We start from the raw sequence: 14,071 nt of genomic DNA on the forward strand, positions 1-14,071 counted from the left end.
ACATATTTTAGAAGACAAATATTTCATGTATCAGGATAATAGATAAACCAAGGATAAATCTGACGGGAGGTGATGGGAGTGAGAGGAAGTGGCCCTGCTGTTTACATAGCATTGTTTATTTGCTGACATATGCAGTTCATTTTGGCATTGATTTCAGTTGAAGGCATGTGTATTACTCTCTCAGCTTGAAGTGACACAATGATATCAGAACGCAACAGGGATGAATGAATAAGGTGAAGTGATTTGTCACCTACGATCCAATGCAACTTGTGAGTTTTACTATTACAGTGCAGGATAACAACCTCTCGCAAAGTGGCGAACTGTGAAAAATGGGGCTATGCATGTCCTTTTCTGTGGCAGGATTTTCTTCTTGTCTTTTAATTTTGACAGTGATACTAAAATACAGTTTGATACTAAATGATATGGTTGAAACTTTAGAGGAAGGACTGTTTTCTAAAACGGGCCCAAAACCTGAAGTTTCCCTGTTTTCTCTAAAAGAGGATGACAAACTGATGTGAAATTTTACTGTTTTTTAGTGAATTTGCTATGCAGCTTCTAGTTTTGGCTCTTTTCCATGTATTTTCAGTAAAAAACCCCATCTGAATCTGGTGAAAAGCAAGCAAGAAAGAATTGTCTGTGTGAAAATCTTTGATGGGGAGATGGCCGTAACAGAATGATGGGGGGTTTTTGGGCGGAAAACCCTATTTACATGGTATCTGAAAGCTTATATAAGTAATTCATGGAGATGAGGTGTAAATAAACCTTGCTGCTGGAAGCTGGGAGCCTGCAAACCTGAGAGAAGATATTTCCATGTTGAGTGTGCTATGGACAGGTAGCTTTTTGTTAGATTTTTATTGTCTGTTTAGTTTAGGCTGCAATATTCAGTACAACTACAGTGCTTAATTCTGGCTGAGAATTTGGGGTAATCATTCAGGTGATGGATACCAAAATTCTTGATGTTTTATTTTCAAAATGTGTGTGTTGTAGCTACGGAGTTAAGGGACTAATTGCAGCTAGCTGGTGGCTGCAAAGTCTCTCCTCTGAGGCTCAGGGACTGGGTATTTCAGGGAGTGATACACAACGCCAAGTAGATGCCTAACGCTGACCTAAAAATGGAACTTGCAAGAGTTGCTTATGCCCAGCTCTGCAAACATCCACTCCTCGCTGCTCTTGAGTAGGGCTACACAAGCATTTCAAAATAGACACTGGGAAAAAAAAAATCAAACAGAACAAAGCTGTTAATTTTATTTTATCTTGTTCACTTCCAGCAACTGAGGTCGGTTACTTACACAGATTCCTTTGGGGTTAGAAGAGGATTTATTTTCATTCTTTCTGTGTTTAGAAACAGAGGAGGAAGAGCTGCTGGTTTGAGAGGTGTTTGTGATGTTGGTCTCTTGGCTGAAGGAGCTGTTGTCACTGCTGTGCCGCCGGTGCACAGGCTCATCCAAGAGGGGGGATAATGGAGGAGGGAACAGCTTCTCTTCTCTTTTCTTTGCCACCTTCTTCACTGAGCTACTGCTGCTCCTGGGACACAGATAAGAACCAGTTGCATTTCAAGAACCTTGGTTAATCCTTCATAGCACAAAGCTCTAGATTTTATTTAGAGAAGCCAGCTCTACCCTCAAATATGTCCTGCAGTCCCCATGTCCTAGCAGCTAAGTCAAAAGGGGACAGGCAGTGAAAACAGAAGAGCTACCTCTGCCTTTTCAATGGCTGCAGAAACTTCCTGCTTTAGAGGACAACTTCCAGTGCATTAGTACAAATTGCACCCAATTTAAATGCTAATTTGAGTCAGTCTTCATTTGAGAGGTCATAGAGGTTCTGACTCAGCAAAGTGCTGGAAAGTTTTATGCATGGGGTTAGTTTCTTTGACATCAAGTATGGCTATTTATGTATTTAACATTAAGCATCTTTTTAAGAGGTAGACTAGGGCCCACATAAGCAACCTTTGCAAAAAAACATAATAGCACATGGCATGTGAACCAAAAAATAATTTATAACAACTACAAAATGATAACCGTAACAATAACAAGATAATAATTATTTGACCTCTAGAATAAAACCAATGTTCAACACTATATTAAAATGATACATTGTAGCTGGCAAAAGCCCTTGAGCAAATATTGGTTGATGAATTGAACGTGATTCAGAAAATGAATGTGGTTTTGACATGAAAGCTCAAGTAATATGATAAACTATTGTCTGTTTTATGTACAGAAATTGTTGGCTGGCTAGAAATGGCAGCTGTAATACACAGTAAAACCAAAAAAACCTGCTAGACCTTTCACCCCTCAAATCCATCAAAAAAGAAAAAAATAAAACCCAACATCCCACTGACTGTTTAACATGTTAATCTACTCATAGATTTTTATTTTAGGTACTGTCCTAGCTCAGTCAATGAAGATAACCTGAATTTTAATCTTTTGTTAGACATCTAATATTGCACTACACGATCATTTACTTTTCATGATTATTGACTAAAATTTCAATAACAAATTAAGTCAACAAGAATTTATGTTTTGTTCCCAGTCACTTTCAGTCAGTGTCAGGAATTATTGATCTGCTTTGCCAGAAGGCAACCCAAGTTTCCTTACTCCTCATTCTGGAGCTTGCTCTCATTGCAGTCTGGCCTCTTTTGCAGTTTCACCAACAGTATCAATACCTACACCTGCTTTGGTCATTCCCCTACTTTGGACCTTTGGTGATACAAAAATATTTTAGCCTATCTGTGAAATCACAGAGTGAAATCAAGCAAACTCCCCATGTTTCAGGTTTTATAGCTCTTCTACTCAAAACTATTTTAATTCTACTGAAGCAGAGTTAAAAATATCTTATTTGAAACTCTCTGATATTAAAAATCTTCAGGCTGAAGAAATAAAACGAGCACAGAATTCATATTGCCTTACAGTAGGACTGGTATGGATGCTGTCCAGCTCAGAAAACACAAAGGCCTGAAGAAGATCAAAGAAAAGCAACCAGGTGCGAAGAGACTGGCAGTTCTTCGAGGAGACTGATTTTATGCACATGTGGTACTGCAACATGTCCTCCAAGAAGTTCTCACTCAAAGGCCCATCTGTTAGCTTTCTTACCCGCAAAGGGCATTTTGGAACTCAGACAAGTTACCATAGCTATAGCACATTAATACTCTGAACTTTTTCCACAGGAAAGTTTTCCAATGGAGGGTAAGCACTACCCCAAGAAGACGTGCATGTGTTACTGGATTGTACAGAGGCAAAGCAGACACAGTTAATGAAATACCCAGGAGCAGAATCTGAACCGTCTGCCTCCCAAATGGGTGTCCTACACAGGGAACCCTGAACATGCATGTATGGGTGGGAGTGCAGACTGAAGTGGTTCTCCGTGCCCCTGTGCATGGAGGTCTGAGGAGCTCTTCTTTCTCCCTGCTACAGCAAAGGGAAGAGCAACCAAGTCTGGCAGATCTATCTCAAAAGCATCTGAAGAAAACCTGAATGGGAGCCATTGGCCAAGTCCCCTTTAGGATCTGACTCTGCACCACTAGTGAGGTTCCTCAGCCCATCCATGGCTATTTCCAGGGCTAATGCAAGACTGTCGCTTGCAGAGAGTCTACCACTGCATGGGGAAATTTAAGGCACATATAAAGCAATCGAAGCAACATTCCTCAGCTGCTACACGGAGGTGGAGGGATTAAGAGAGGAGTACAAGAAAAAACTAAGATGACTGCAGGTACCATGGTTAAAACTTCACTACTTAAAACCTCACCAGTTCACTTCATCTTTGAGCTCAAATATAAGATGGGGCAAACTGCGATATAGGTGCAGCTACGCAGCTCTGGCACACAACTCATTCTGTGGGTGGGAAGACTTAACCACAAAGGAAAATGCATTTGAGGATTTTTTTTTTAACATAACTCAAATTAAAAAAACAACAACAATACTTTACGGTTATAATTCTATCTGTTTTTTCTTTTTTCTTCTTTTTTTCCCTATTGCCCACTTAATCCTATGAGTTTTCGCAGGAATTAAGCTGATAATTTATTTAGCAATGTTACCTCCTTCAGATTTATGCCAAAGTATTTATGTTAACAATAACCTCCATAAAATAGGTTGTTACCAGCAGTTAACCAGATTGTCACTTTGCTTTGGGCTGTTAATGGGCTAAGAAACTGGTCTTTGATTGCGGTAATCGCTAATTTTGAATGAATTTATTACAATAATTACCGAGACTCAATGGTTTAATTTGCCGACATGATTGTTAGTTAAACTATATTTAAAATCTAGGGAGAAACACAATAAAAGTGCAAAGAAAAAATACAAGCAGAACTGATGGTCTTGTGGCTGCAGGGTTTAATCTTTGTGTCTGAAAAGGCCAATTATCAAGGAACGAGAAGGCTCCCTATCTGCTTTTTTTTTCAGCCTGGTTTCTTCTAGGGCAGAAAGCAAGCAAGCAGGCAATAAGAGGTCAGTGTATGAAGGAGAGAGAATTTCCATCTACTCTCACATTTCAAGCTGCCTTTCTTTATCCACTCCTTGTGGTATGCAGTGGTATCTCTGGCCTGTTAGTGAGACAAAGCCATTGTCTATACCAATCACTTGGCTTTCCTTTGCCTCTACTATCCCTGTCCACAATGAAATGCCGCACATTGACGGTGTATCTGATTTTCTGCAGGGGGTTAGCAGGGAAAGGTCACTCCCGCATTAGCTTGGACCATATGGCAGCAACTGAATGAGGCTGAAGTCATTGTCATAGACGTAGAAGGCTGCCTCCGCCGTGAACGAACCCCAACGAATGCTGTTGTGACTACCCAAGGGATCGACTAATATATGTTGCCAAGTACAGGTGCATCTCTAACTAAAGGTCAAACAAAAGGGAACAGCAAATCTTGAAAAACAGGCTGAAATGCTTGCCTCAGACAGACTTCAGGCGTGCCTGTTAGATGGCAGGCATGTTTCACTGGTATGAGTCTAGTTTGAAATTCAGACTCGCAGTTTGCACCAGCAAATAACTCTCTGTGTCGTTACAAACTGCCAAATGTTGGCGAATAGTGCTCTGTCTGGACTGGGTCTACCAATCAGGTATTTGGATATAAATGGTATTCAGCAGCACATACAATTAATGCTTAAATTAAAATTGCTCTGGCAAGCAAGTAAATACATAAATAATCCTCTGCTGCAAAGTGGGCAGCTGATCTGACAAAAATCCAGCCTCACAGCAGTGTTTCAAGGTATTACTATGAATTACTTGGACAAAACACAATGTCATCTATTTCTTCATTTGCTATGAAACATCAGAAATAAGGAGAATACAGTGGCAATAGATTGAATAATTATATTTTAAGTGTCACGTCAGATTTAGGAAAAGGCATCCGCGCCAGAGTGTGTGAAGGAAGGAACAGAGAGATAACTAATTGCTTATGCGATGACTACATAATACAAACTGGCTTTTTGGTTGTGCGAATGGCTTTGAAGTTCACAACTGACCATTTGAAATTTCTACACTCAAATTGTACATGTGGTCATAGCAACTTGTGGAAATTAGGCATGTAATTGCCCATATTAGACATGTAACCCTTTAAAAATTAATTGTGCATCTTTGCTTGCTTTATTGAGCCCATATATTTAGGGCAAGATTATGAGGGAAAGATTATGAGAGAAATGTATTCAAATGCCTAAACCATACATAGGGAGCCAGTGGGATCTGCACAAGCATGGGTGTGGCCTATCTTTCACTGATTCCTCCAGACTCCTGAACGCCTCCAAATTTTGGCCCAGAGATCATGGTTTTTCTGTCAAAACACTCTTGTATCTATAAAAAAGCCCAATGAAAGTCTCTGAAGTCTGCCTTGGGGAACTTGGCTTGTTGGCACAGGGATCAAGTTCTAACGGGAGAGACCTAAGGTTCCTCCCGAGTGGGAACATCCACCATGGGACGTAACACCTTCTTAATGGATGAACATCATCATCACACCGATAGCTGAATCACCCTCATTTCTCAAAGTCCTTACATAGAGACTTAGGAGTTCTGAAAGAAAACATAGGACCTTTGGGAATAAAGGAGCAAATGGCAGAACCTGTCTTTCAACCTTTTCCCACTGAAGTGTTCTTTTCCCCCATGCCCCTGAACAGTGTACTTTCAGCTTCCCCTTTCTCCTGCCTCCCCTTAAAATTCTATTTAACCCTCTGGAGAACTGAACCACTCCTGACTGCTTAAAAAAAACCTGTGGCTCTCCAGAAATTTGTTGTCACAGAGTTCAGCCAGCTCCCTAATCTTTTGGGAAATACGTTGATCTATATTCAGTTGCACGTCTCTGGGAGTTGAAGACCTGAATTATCAAACAATATTGCATTTGTTTCAAGAGAACTCTGAAGACACTAATAACAAATGCAGTGTGATCCAGGTCTCAATCACTGCAGTGGAAAAGAAGTCAGAAAATTTTGTTTCAAAACTTAAGGCAGACGAGAGGAAAAGCTAGCATATGGAAATAACTACTGATGGACACAATTATATTTTAACAGAGAATACCAAAGGCTTGAAAGCTCTGAGGAATCAAATTAATGACCTGGAAAACAAGCTCAAATTAAGAAACATCAGGTTGGGGGTGGATCCTTAGGGCTTGCCGGCGACAAGAATAGAAAGATTTTTTTAATGGATTGTGGAGGTGTTGGGGATGGATAATCCTTGATTCCTTCTGCAATATATCTCTGCTCATCATATTTCTAGCAATGACAATCAGGCAACACCCATCATGATGTTTATCAAATGTGCAACATGTTACAGACCACATCGTAACTTTCAACTCATCTGCCTTTTCCAGACTCGAACCCTGATTTTCTCAGTGGTAGAATGAGGGGTTAGTTCAAGGACAGAAGTTACTCAGTAATTACACCGGTATAAATAAAATGATGCTCAACCTTCTTCATGGATTTTAAAATTTGTGTGCTATTTCATAAATGATTTTTAAACTTTATCTAAATTTAAATACTACTACAATCAAATTGTTTTCAGAAGCACATTGTGTGTTTGATTCTTTGCTTGTCCTAGTGCAAAGCAGAAAGAAGTGCCTCATCTCAAAACTGTAAAAGCACAAAATTGATGACAGAAGGGAACTGGACTCTTTGGTTATTTATAGAATGTTAATCTTGTGATTATACTAATCAGAATCATTATTTACGTGGCGCCTGTTTGCTCAAGCATTATAGCCATCTCTCAAAGGCACTCTGAAAGGCACAAACTATTTGATTATATGTCTGCTGAAAATACAAAGCACGTATGTCTGAAACATTTAAGATGGTCACCCCTGGCATTGCTGTATACACAGCTAAAGAACAAGAGCCACTGAAGTGAATGGCAAAGTCACTATTTCGTCCAATAAAACTGAGAACTGTCTCTTACAAAAACAATTTAAAAAAATAAACTCCAGGCAATCAAATAAAGCCCACTTTTAGTAGGATTCTCTGGCCATAGAGGTTAGGGATGATGGGGGCAAGAGAGAACATTGAAAGGATGCAGTATGGGGGTAGAAGGGTACACCAGGATTGTGGTGGCACTCTGAATTCCTGTAGTCCATCAGAAGGATGAATGAATCTCGTCCAAAACCATGTGGATCGTCTTCCTGATGGATGGGAATAGCAATGCTGGGTCACTTATGCTTATGGGCTGTAAAGCCCATCTGGCTCTACAGCAAAGACATTTGTAGAACAGTACCATGAAATCCCTCATGAATGTTATGTGAAAAAAAGAAAAGAACTTACTCTTTAGTGCTGGTTAATCTGTGATTCGGTATCGGAGAGATACAAGGTGGGAGCAGGCACGAAGCTGAAGGGTCCTCCAGGCGCTGCTTCTTGCTTTCAACAAAGGTATCCAGGCTTTCTGGCTGCTTTAACAAAAAAGGTAGAGCTTGAAAGATCCAGCATCTATGCACAATTTCACTTGCCATTAAGAGGAGCTCAGGAATCTCAGTGTTTTTCCTTTATAGTAGCAGCAGTTAAAATACTGGTCTGAGAGAAGTGAAAGTCACCTGAAATCAGGGCTAAACGTGCTCCAAACACATGACATGAAGTTATATAACAAGTGACATAGCCAGATAATTAGGAAGCAAAACGCCTCATGTGCTACAGTTATCTTCTGTAGTGCACTGGAATTTAATTAATAATTCAGATGCAATGACTTGATAGCACCAAATCTTACTCAAGTAAATAGCTTTTACTCATTGACTTAATGGAAGTTGATAGGAAAACTTCCCTGAGTCAGTATTCCTCACAGGACTAAAGGACTACAGCACTGAGCTGGTGTAGTTGTTAACAGCGACAGCTGGTTTAAAATTTGCTTTGAAAGATTCCCTGATGCATGACTTTTGTGCCTGAACTAGGATGATACAAGCAAAGCTGATTACTGCTCTGTCACTGGAACCTTCATATCAGCCTTCAAGCCCACTAGTAGATGGCTAAAATAAATCTTTTAATAGCATGATTTAGAAACACAAATCAGGCTCTCCCTACCGTGTTTTAACTGTTGATATATCCTCAAGTCATCCTAATTGGTTTGTTTCCCCTTGGGTAGCAGTGAACAATCATACAGCAACTGAATGGGCTGTTTCAGAGCGTAGCGTATGTTTGTACAGTCCCAGAGCGAGATTCCTTATTTTGTTACTTTCTGATTCAAAGTCCCAGCTAATGAAATTATGAGGTTCCAACTTTTATATAAACCTTTTTTTTTTTCTTGGGACCCCTCAGTTTAGTTGCCAATACTATACCAGTGTTTTAGCCAAAATTCCTTCTCCATCATACTGACACTCCACACTTACCTAGCAAGAAGGTTTTTTCTGTAATTGATATACACCCTGGTGTACTTATACATACACATAAGCATGGACATTTATACACCCCTTTCCTCTTTCTTCTTTTCTCCTTCCTTCTTACAGCTCTGCCTCTAGTGTACAGCTAGAATATAAATTGAATAAAAACCTGCTGAGTTTACTCATGTGATTATTTCCACTTAATTCAACAGGGAAGGAGCCAGTGCAGTGACTCATGTAGGCAGGGGTGCAGACCCTGCGTCTGCCTGGCATTGTCTGTCTTTGTCTTGTATTAACTCTCTCGTGCCACTGGACTGCTCAAACTCAGGATTTCAAGAAGTCCAATAGAACAGACAGCTGAAGTCACATTCACAATGATTTATAAAATTTGGGGTATAAAAAAAAAAATGCTATGATCACTTCTCAGACAGACCAGAGCACAATCATTTCAGCTGGAAAAAGTGACTACAAAAATTCATTTATGATATAAAACTTCAGTTTCTTTTCTGAAAACACATTTAGTTTGAAGTGCACTGTCATATCCCACAAGATAAGATACCCTTGGGCATAAATAACATAAAGCATATGATTAAACATAACGCCTTAAGTCAAAATATATTTGCTTTTTCAGGTAGCTGTGTAGAGAAAGCAGCTAGTTAAGCAAATGATATTTCTTTGAATCACATTTGTTTATACAACAAAACAATATAAAGACTAAATTCACCAGGAGCATAAGCAAGGACCATCCCACTGACTTTAATGCCTGTTTAAGCCAGTGGTGAAAATGCCTTAATTCTGCAGACAATAACACCCTGCCTTCCAAATAGAAGTCACATTTTCGGAGTATGCCTGAACCCGTAGTAATGTGAACTCGTCACTGGGACTCTTTCTGCAGATTACAGAACACTGGAAATTAATGGGTAAGTGAGCAAATACAGTGAAAAAGCTCATAAGACAAATCTCAAAAAAATACATTGTTCATTGATTTTTTCAGCTGGAGTTTGTTTTTTACTAGTTTCTGATGTTAATTTGTAATGCACTTGTAAATGTATGTCCTTTGTAAAAACAATAAAACCTTAGCGTTACGATGCCTTGCGACAGCCCTGCTGCAGTATGGTGAGGAATCACTGACTGTGGTCCTGACCTCGAGGATGCATAGAAATTCATCCGAACGATGAAAACGACTTACCTTATGTTTCCTTTTGGATTTTGTGGATGGTTTTTCAGCTGCTGGGGTAGGGGATTCTCGAGATGGTCGCCTGTGTTTCACATTTGCCTCTCTTGGTTCACTTTTCACAGACGTGGTCTCAAAAGGCTCTTGTCCAGGTATCCTAGAGAGTAAACTAAGGTCTATTTTCACCCACAGAGATTTGAGTTCTTCATATTCTCTCAGTGGGGACAGAAGTTCATTTTGTACAATTGGGATAGGAGAAAAGAGCTGCTCCTCCAAGTCATTGCTGGTCTGGTCAATGGATGTGTTGCTGCCATTGCTAGTTAAACTACTTACGCTGAGGATGTTACTGCCAGAGTCCTTCACTTTGACGCTACTGCCAGACCCAGTGCAAGCTGGCAATACCTTAGCCTGCAAGCTCTCCTCCTGGTCTGTATTTGAGTCAGAAGTAGATGAATCTGTTTCAATGAATTCCCGGGACTTAGGGACAATTTTGCTGGGGCCTCTGTATTTTTTCTTCTCTGAAGTGAGACCTGTGCTAGTTCGTGGTTCTTTCCTTGGAGCGGTCTTCCCAACTGCTGCTTTAGTTCGAACCTTTGGCTGCTCGGGGGGTTCCTGTGTGTCTTTTTCTTTGGGAGTGTTGCTGGTATTATTTGGTTTGGGCCAGTTATACTCTTCTACACTGGAAGTCCTTTCTACCTTTTTGGGTTGCTTTTTCCCAGTAGTCCTTTGTGAAGTTGGCTCATTATGAGCTGGTGACTTCTGCTTGGAGCTTTTTGCCTCTGGGGTTTTTTGGGCAACCCGCGGTTTGGCTTTCTCTCGGATGGGACTAAGGATCACCCGGTCTTTGGAATCAGTCGGGGGCAGGCTGCTGTTGAGCTTCCCTTTGTTTGGCCCTTCGGCCTGCTGGTTGCTCTGGGCCTGGGAGCTGGTCTCGCTGTGAGGCTCATTTTGATTGTTGATGATGGTCTTGTTGTGGGGGTTCACTTTATTTAGCCATTTATCCAGCTGCCATTTGTTTGTTGAGGGGGGTTCAGGCTGCAGTTTGAAGAACGACAAGGAACAAATCTCAGACAGAAGCAATGCTTTTCCCTTTAAATATGAACGCTTTTAACGTACCCTTTTATTTCAGTCAACTAGTGGTGACTGCTAGTTTTATAGGAGTATTTATGGAGTATTTATGGTTAATTAGGCTTCCTTATCTGGTTTACAATGTGGCCCTGGAGAAATTTAATACAACTAAAAAGTTTAGCTGGTCCCTGAAGACATAGTTTTGTCATGTTGCCTTTCCTTAGTCCCAGCTGAATACTGTGTCAATAAAATCTTCTCTAGCTACTGGCAAAAATCTAAATATTTCTTTAAAGCAATTCAAATGTAGGCCAGAAGGATTCTTCCAAAAGCTAGAATGAGTATGTGGGTCATACACGTAAAACTGTAAAGGGAGAAAAAAGTTGACAGCATCAAACAGCACAGAACTCCAACATTTTCCTAACAGGGAGCAGGATTTCACTCCCTTTGATGCTTCCCCCTCCAAGTCCCCACTGGGGAGGAGCTGAGAGTGTGGCTTTACCTCCGGCGTGGCACTGCGTGACTCCTCGTTGCACTCGCTGTCACTGGAGCTGCTCTCGCTGTCGGAGTCGGACTCAGAGCTGCTCTCAGACTCGCTGGAGCTCCCAGAGCCGCCGCTGGAATGGGCCAAGCCGGTTGTGTGTGCCGCTGGCACTGGCAGGCTGCTGCGGAGAGAAGATCCTCTTGTGTCAGTATGCTGCTTGTCTTTCTTAAAGTATTGCCTTGGGGGGAGCCACCCAGCGAACCCTGTTCACACCGACTTTCCTCAGTGTCAAGTCCCTCTCCTGCAGTATAGACCCAATGAAAGCTCCAGCAGCCATGCCACCGCATAGCCACCAAAGGAGCATTGGGTTTATGCTTCACGGGACACACTGATAATGGTGTTAATAACATTACCATCATCATCATCCTCAAATGAGAAACACCTCAGTGTCACAAGCCTGAGCTTATTAGCCCAATGATTGCAAAAACTAACAATCACACTTAAATAATTCATTAATGGAATCACGGTTTCTTCATTTTTTGCCAGTTCATTTATAATTTATGATCAAAGAAGGGACATCAGGCAACTAATATTGGACAGGGCATTTTAAAAATTAATTTTAATGAATACTTTTACACTGCAGCGTATGAAAACTACATATTTTTGACAAGTCTCCGGGGACTGCCCAAGGATTTTTTATTTATAGCTGTTTTTTCCTCTCATGTTTATGATAATGCAGTGAGAAAATGGCATTCATGCTGAAAATAAGCCTCTCTGTGAAATCTATTTTTCTGCGTGTTCAACTGTCCTCCAAGATGTATTTACTAGCAGTGCACTGGGTGTCATTGTTTTTCCTCAGCATTTATTTCTAAACTGAGAGGTTGGATGACCCCAGTTTTTAGCACTACAGAATTCTGCCAGTCTGAGTCTTTATAAACTCATCTTTAATTTCAACTTTTTTGTCAGGGAGATAACCATATGATTTTATGTTTCTTCAGCTGATCTATACAGAGACTTTTTGATGATTGATTTTATATTTGTGAAGCTGACAAAGCAAAGTGTTTGAAAATTGACACCACTTGCTAGTACTCCTTTATGGATATTCAATACTTCACCTTAATATATCATATGCTGTGTGTGTCCCATATCGAGTGATCCAGAGATGCCTAGAAGTTATAATACAGCTTTGCCTTCGTTTCTGCTATCTGCTTTTCTACTTTCCTCCGAGAAGGATTCAAGTAAGCCAGGTACATGCCCTCCTTCCCTTTTCAAACTGAGATGCTATGTGCATCAAGATGCCCACTTAAAAAACCCACAGTAACCAAGAAGTTGGAAGTTGGAAAAGCCAGAAAAAACCAATGTGTGACCCTGCTCTGCTAGAGTCTTTACAAGTATCGCCATTGGCTTCTGTGACAATAATAGATGCTCTTCAATTTTCTTCTTATGCTAAGCTACTTTCTCCCTCCTTGTTGGTAAACCTATCCCTTACACCGCGGTTGGTAACATAACTGTCTCTCTGAGCATTGCAACGGCCCTGCAGTGCCCATTGACAAAACAGCTTGGTGCTTTAGGGTGCATTAATGAAACAAAATTACTCACTTGGGTAATTGCTACAGATCACTAACTTTGTTGCTCATTAAGTGCATATACTTTTTTTTTTCTTCTTCTAGAGGCTCTTCACTCAAAGAGAAAAAGTGGATATGTTTGTAGGGGAGTTTGCCTTTCCATTCAATATCTTGTAATTTTGGTCTTATATATATAGGCCTTATACAAACAGAGAAGGACTGGTGGGAGACGTGGTGGTCGGAGGCCATCTTGGGCTTAGCGACCATGAAATGGTAGAATTCTCGATTCTTGGTGAAGTAAGGAGGGGGGGCAGCAAAACTGCAACCATGGACTTCCGGAGGGCGGATTTTGGCCTGTTCAGGATGCTGGTTGAGCCAGTCCCTTGGGAGACAGTCCTGAAGGGCAAAGGGGTCCAGGAAGGCTGGACGATCTTCAAGAAGGAAGTCTTAAGGAGGACTTAAGGCGCAGGAGCAGGCTGTCCCCATATGCCGTAAGAAGAACAGGTGGGGAAGACGACTGGCCTGGCTGAACGGGGAGCTCTTGCTGGGACTCAGGAAAAAAAAGAGAGTTTACCACCTGCGGAAGAAGGGGCAGGCGACTCAAGAAGAGTACAGGGATCTCGTTAGGTCATGCAGAGAGGAAATGAGAAAGGCAAAAGCCCAGCTAGAACACAATCTGGCCACTGTCATTAAAGACAACAAAAAATGTTTTTACAAATATATTAATGACAAGAAGAGAGCCAAGGAGGATCTCCATCCTTTATTGGAGGCAGGGGGGGAACATTGTCACTGAGGACGAGGAAGAGGCTGAAGTACTTCATGCCTTCTTTGCCTCAGTCTTTAACAGGCAGACCAGTTATCCTCAGGGTACTCAGCCCCCTGAGCTGGAAGACAGGGACAGCGAGCAGGATAAACCCCCCATAATGCAAGAGGAAGCGGTCAACGACCTGCTACACCACCTGGATGCTCACAAGTCTATGGGGCCGGATGGGATCCACCTGAGAGTGCTG

At 41.2% G+C, this 14,071-nt stretch overlaps 2 protein-coding genes across 2 annotated transcripts in view; one reads left to right on the forward strand and one right to left on the reverse strand.

The window, feature by feature from the left end:
* LOC103922933 (chromosome unknown open reading frame, human CXorf40B) overlaps positions 1–14,071 on the forward strand; it is a 700,660-nt gene that overhangs the window by 180,166 nt on the left and 506,423 nt on the right. The window lies entirely within an intron of this gene.
* Positions 1–14,071, reverse strand: part of AFF2 (AF4/FMR2 family, member 2) — a 256,405-nt gene that overhangs the window by 21,211 nt on the left and 221,123 nt on the right. The window contains exons 12-15 of the mRNA XM_009331422.1: positions 11,515–11,674; positions 9,963–10,982; positions 7,731–7,855; positions 1,290–1,524 (exon numbers count right to left, since the gene is read on the reverse strand). Coding sequence (XP_009329697.1) covers positions 1,290–1,524; positions 7,731–7,855; positions 9,963–10,982; positions 11,515–11,674 — 1,540 coding nt within the window. The remainder of the gene's footprint in view (positions 1–1,289; positions 1,525–7,730; positions 7,856–9,962; positions 10,983–11,514; positions 11,675–14,071) is intronic.

The sequence above is a fragment of the Pygoscelis adeliae genome, unplaced genomic scaffold (assembly GCF_000699105.1).
Source record: "Pygoscelis adeliae isolate BGI_AS28 unplaced genomic scaffold, ASM69910v1 Scaffold100, whole genome shotgun sequence".
Classification (NCBI taxonomy): Eukaryota; Metazoa; Chordata; class Aves; order Sphenisciformes; family Spheniscidae; genus Pygoscelis; species Pygoscelis adeliae.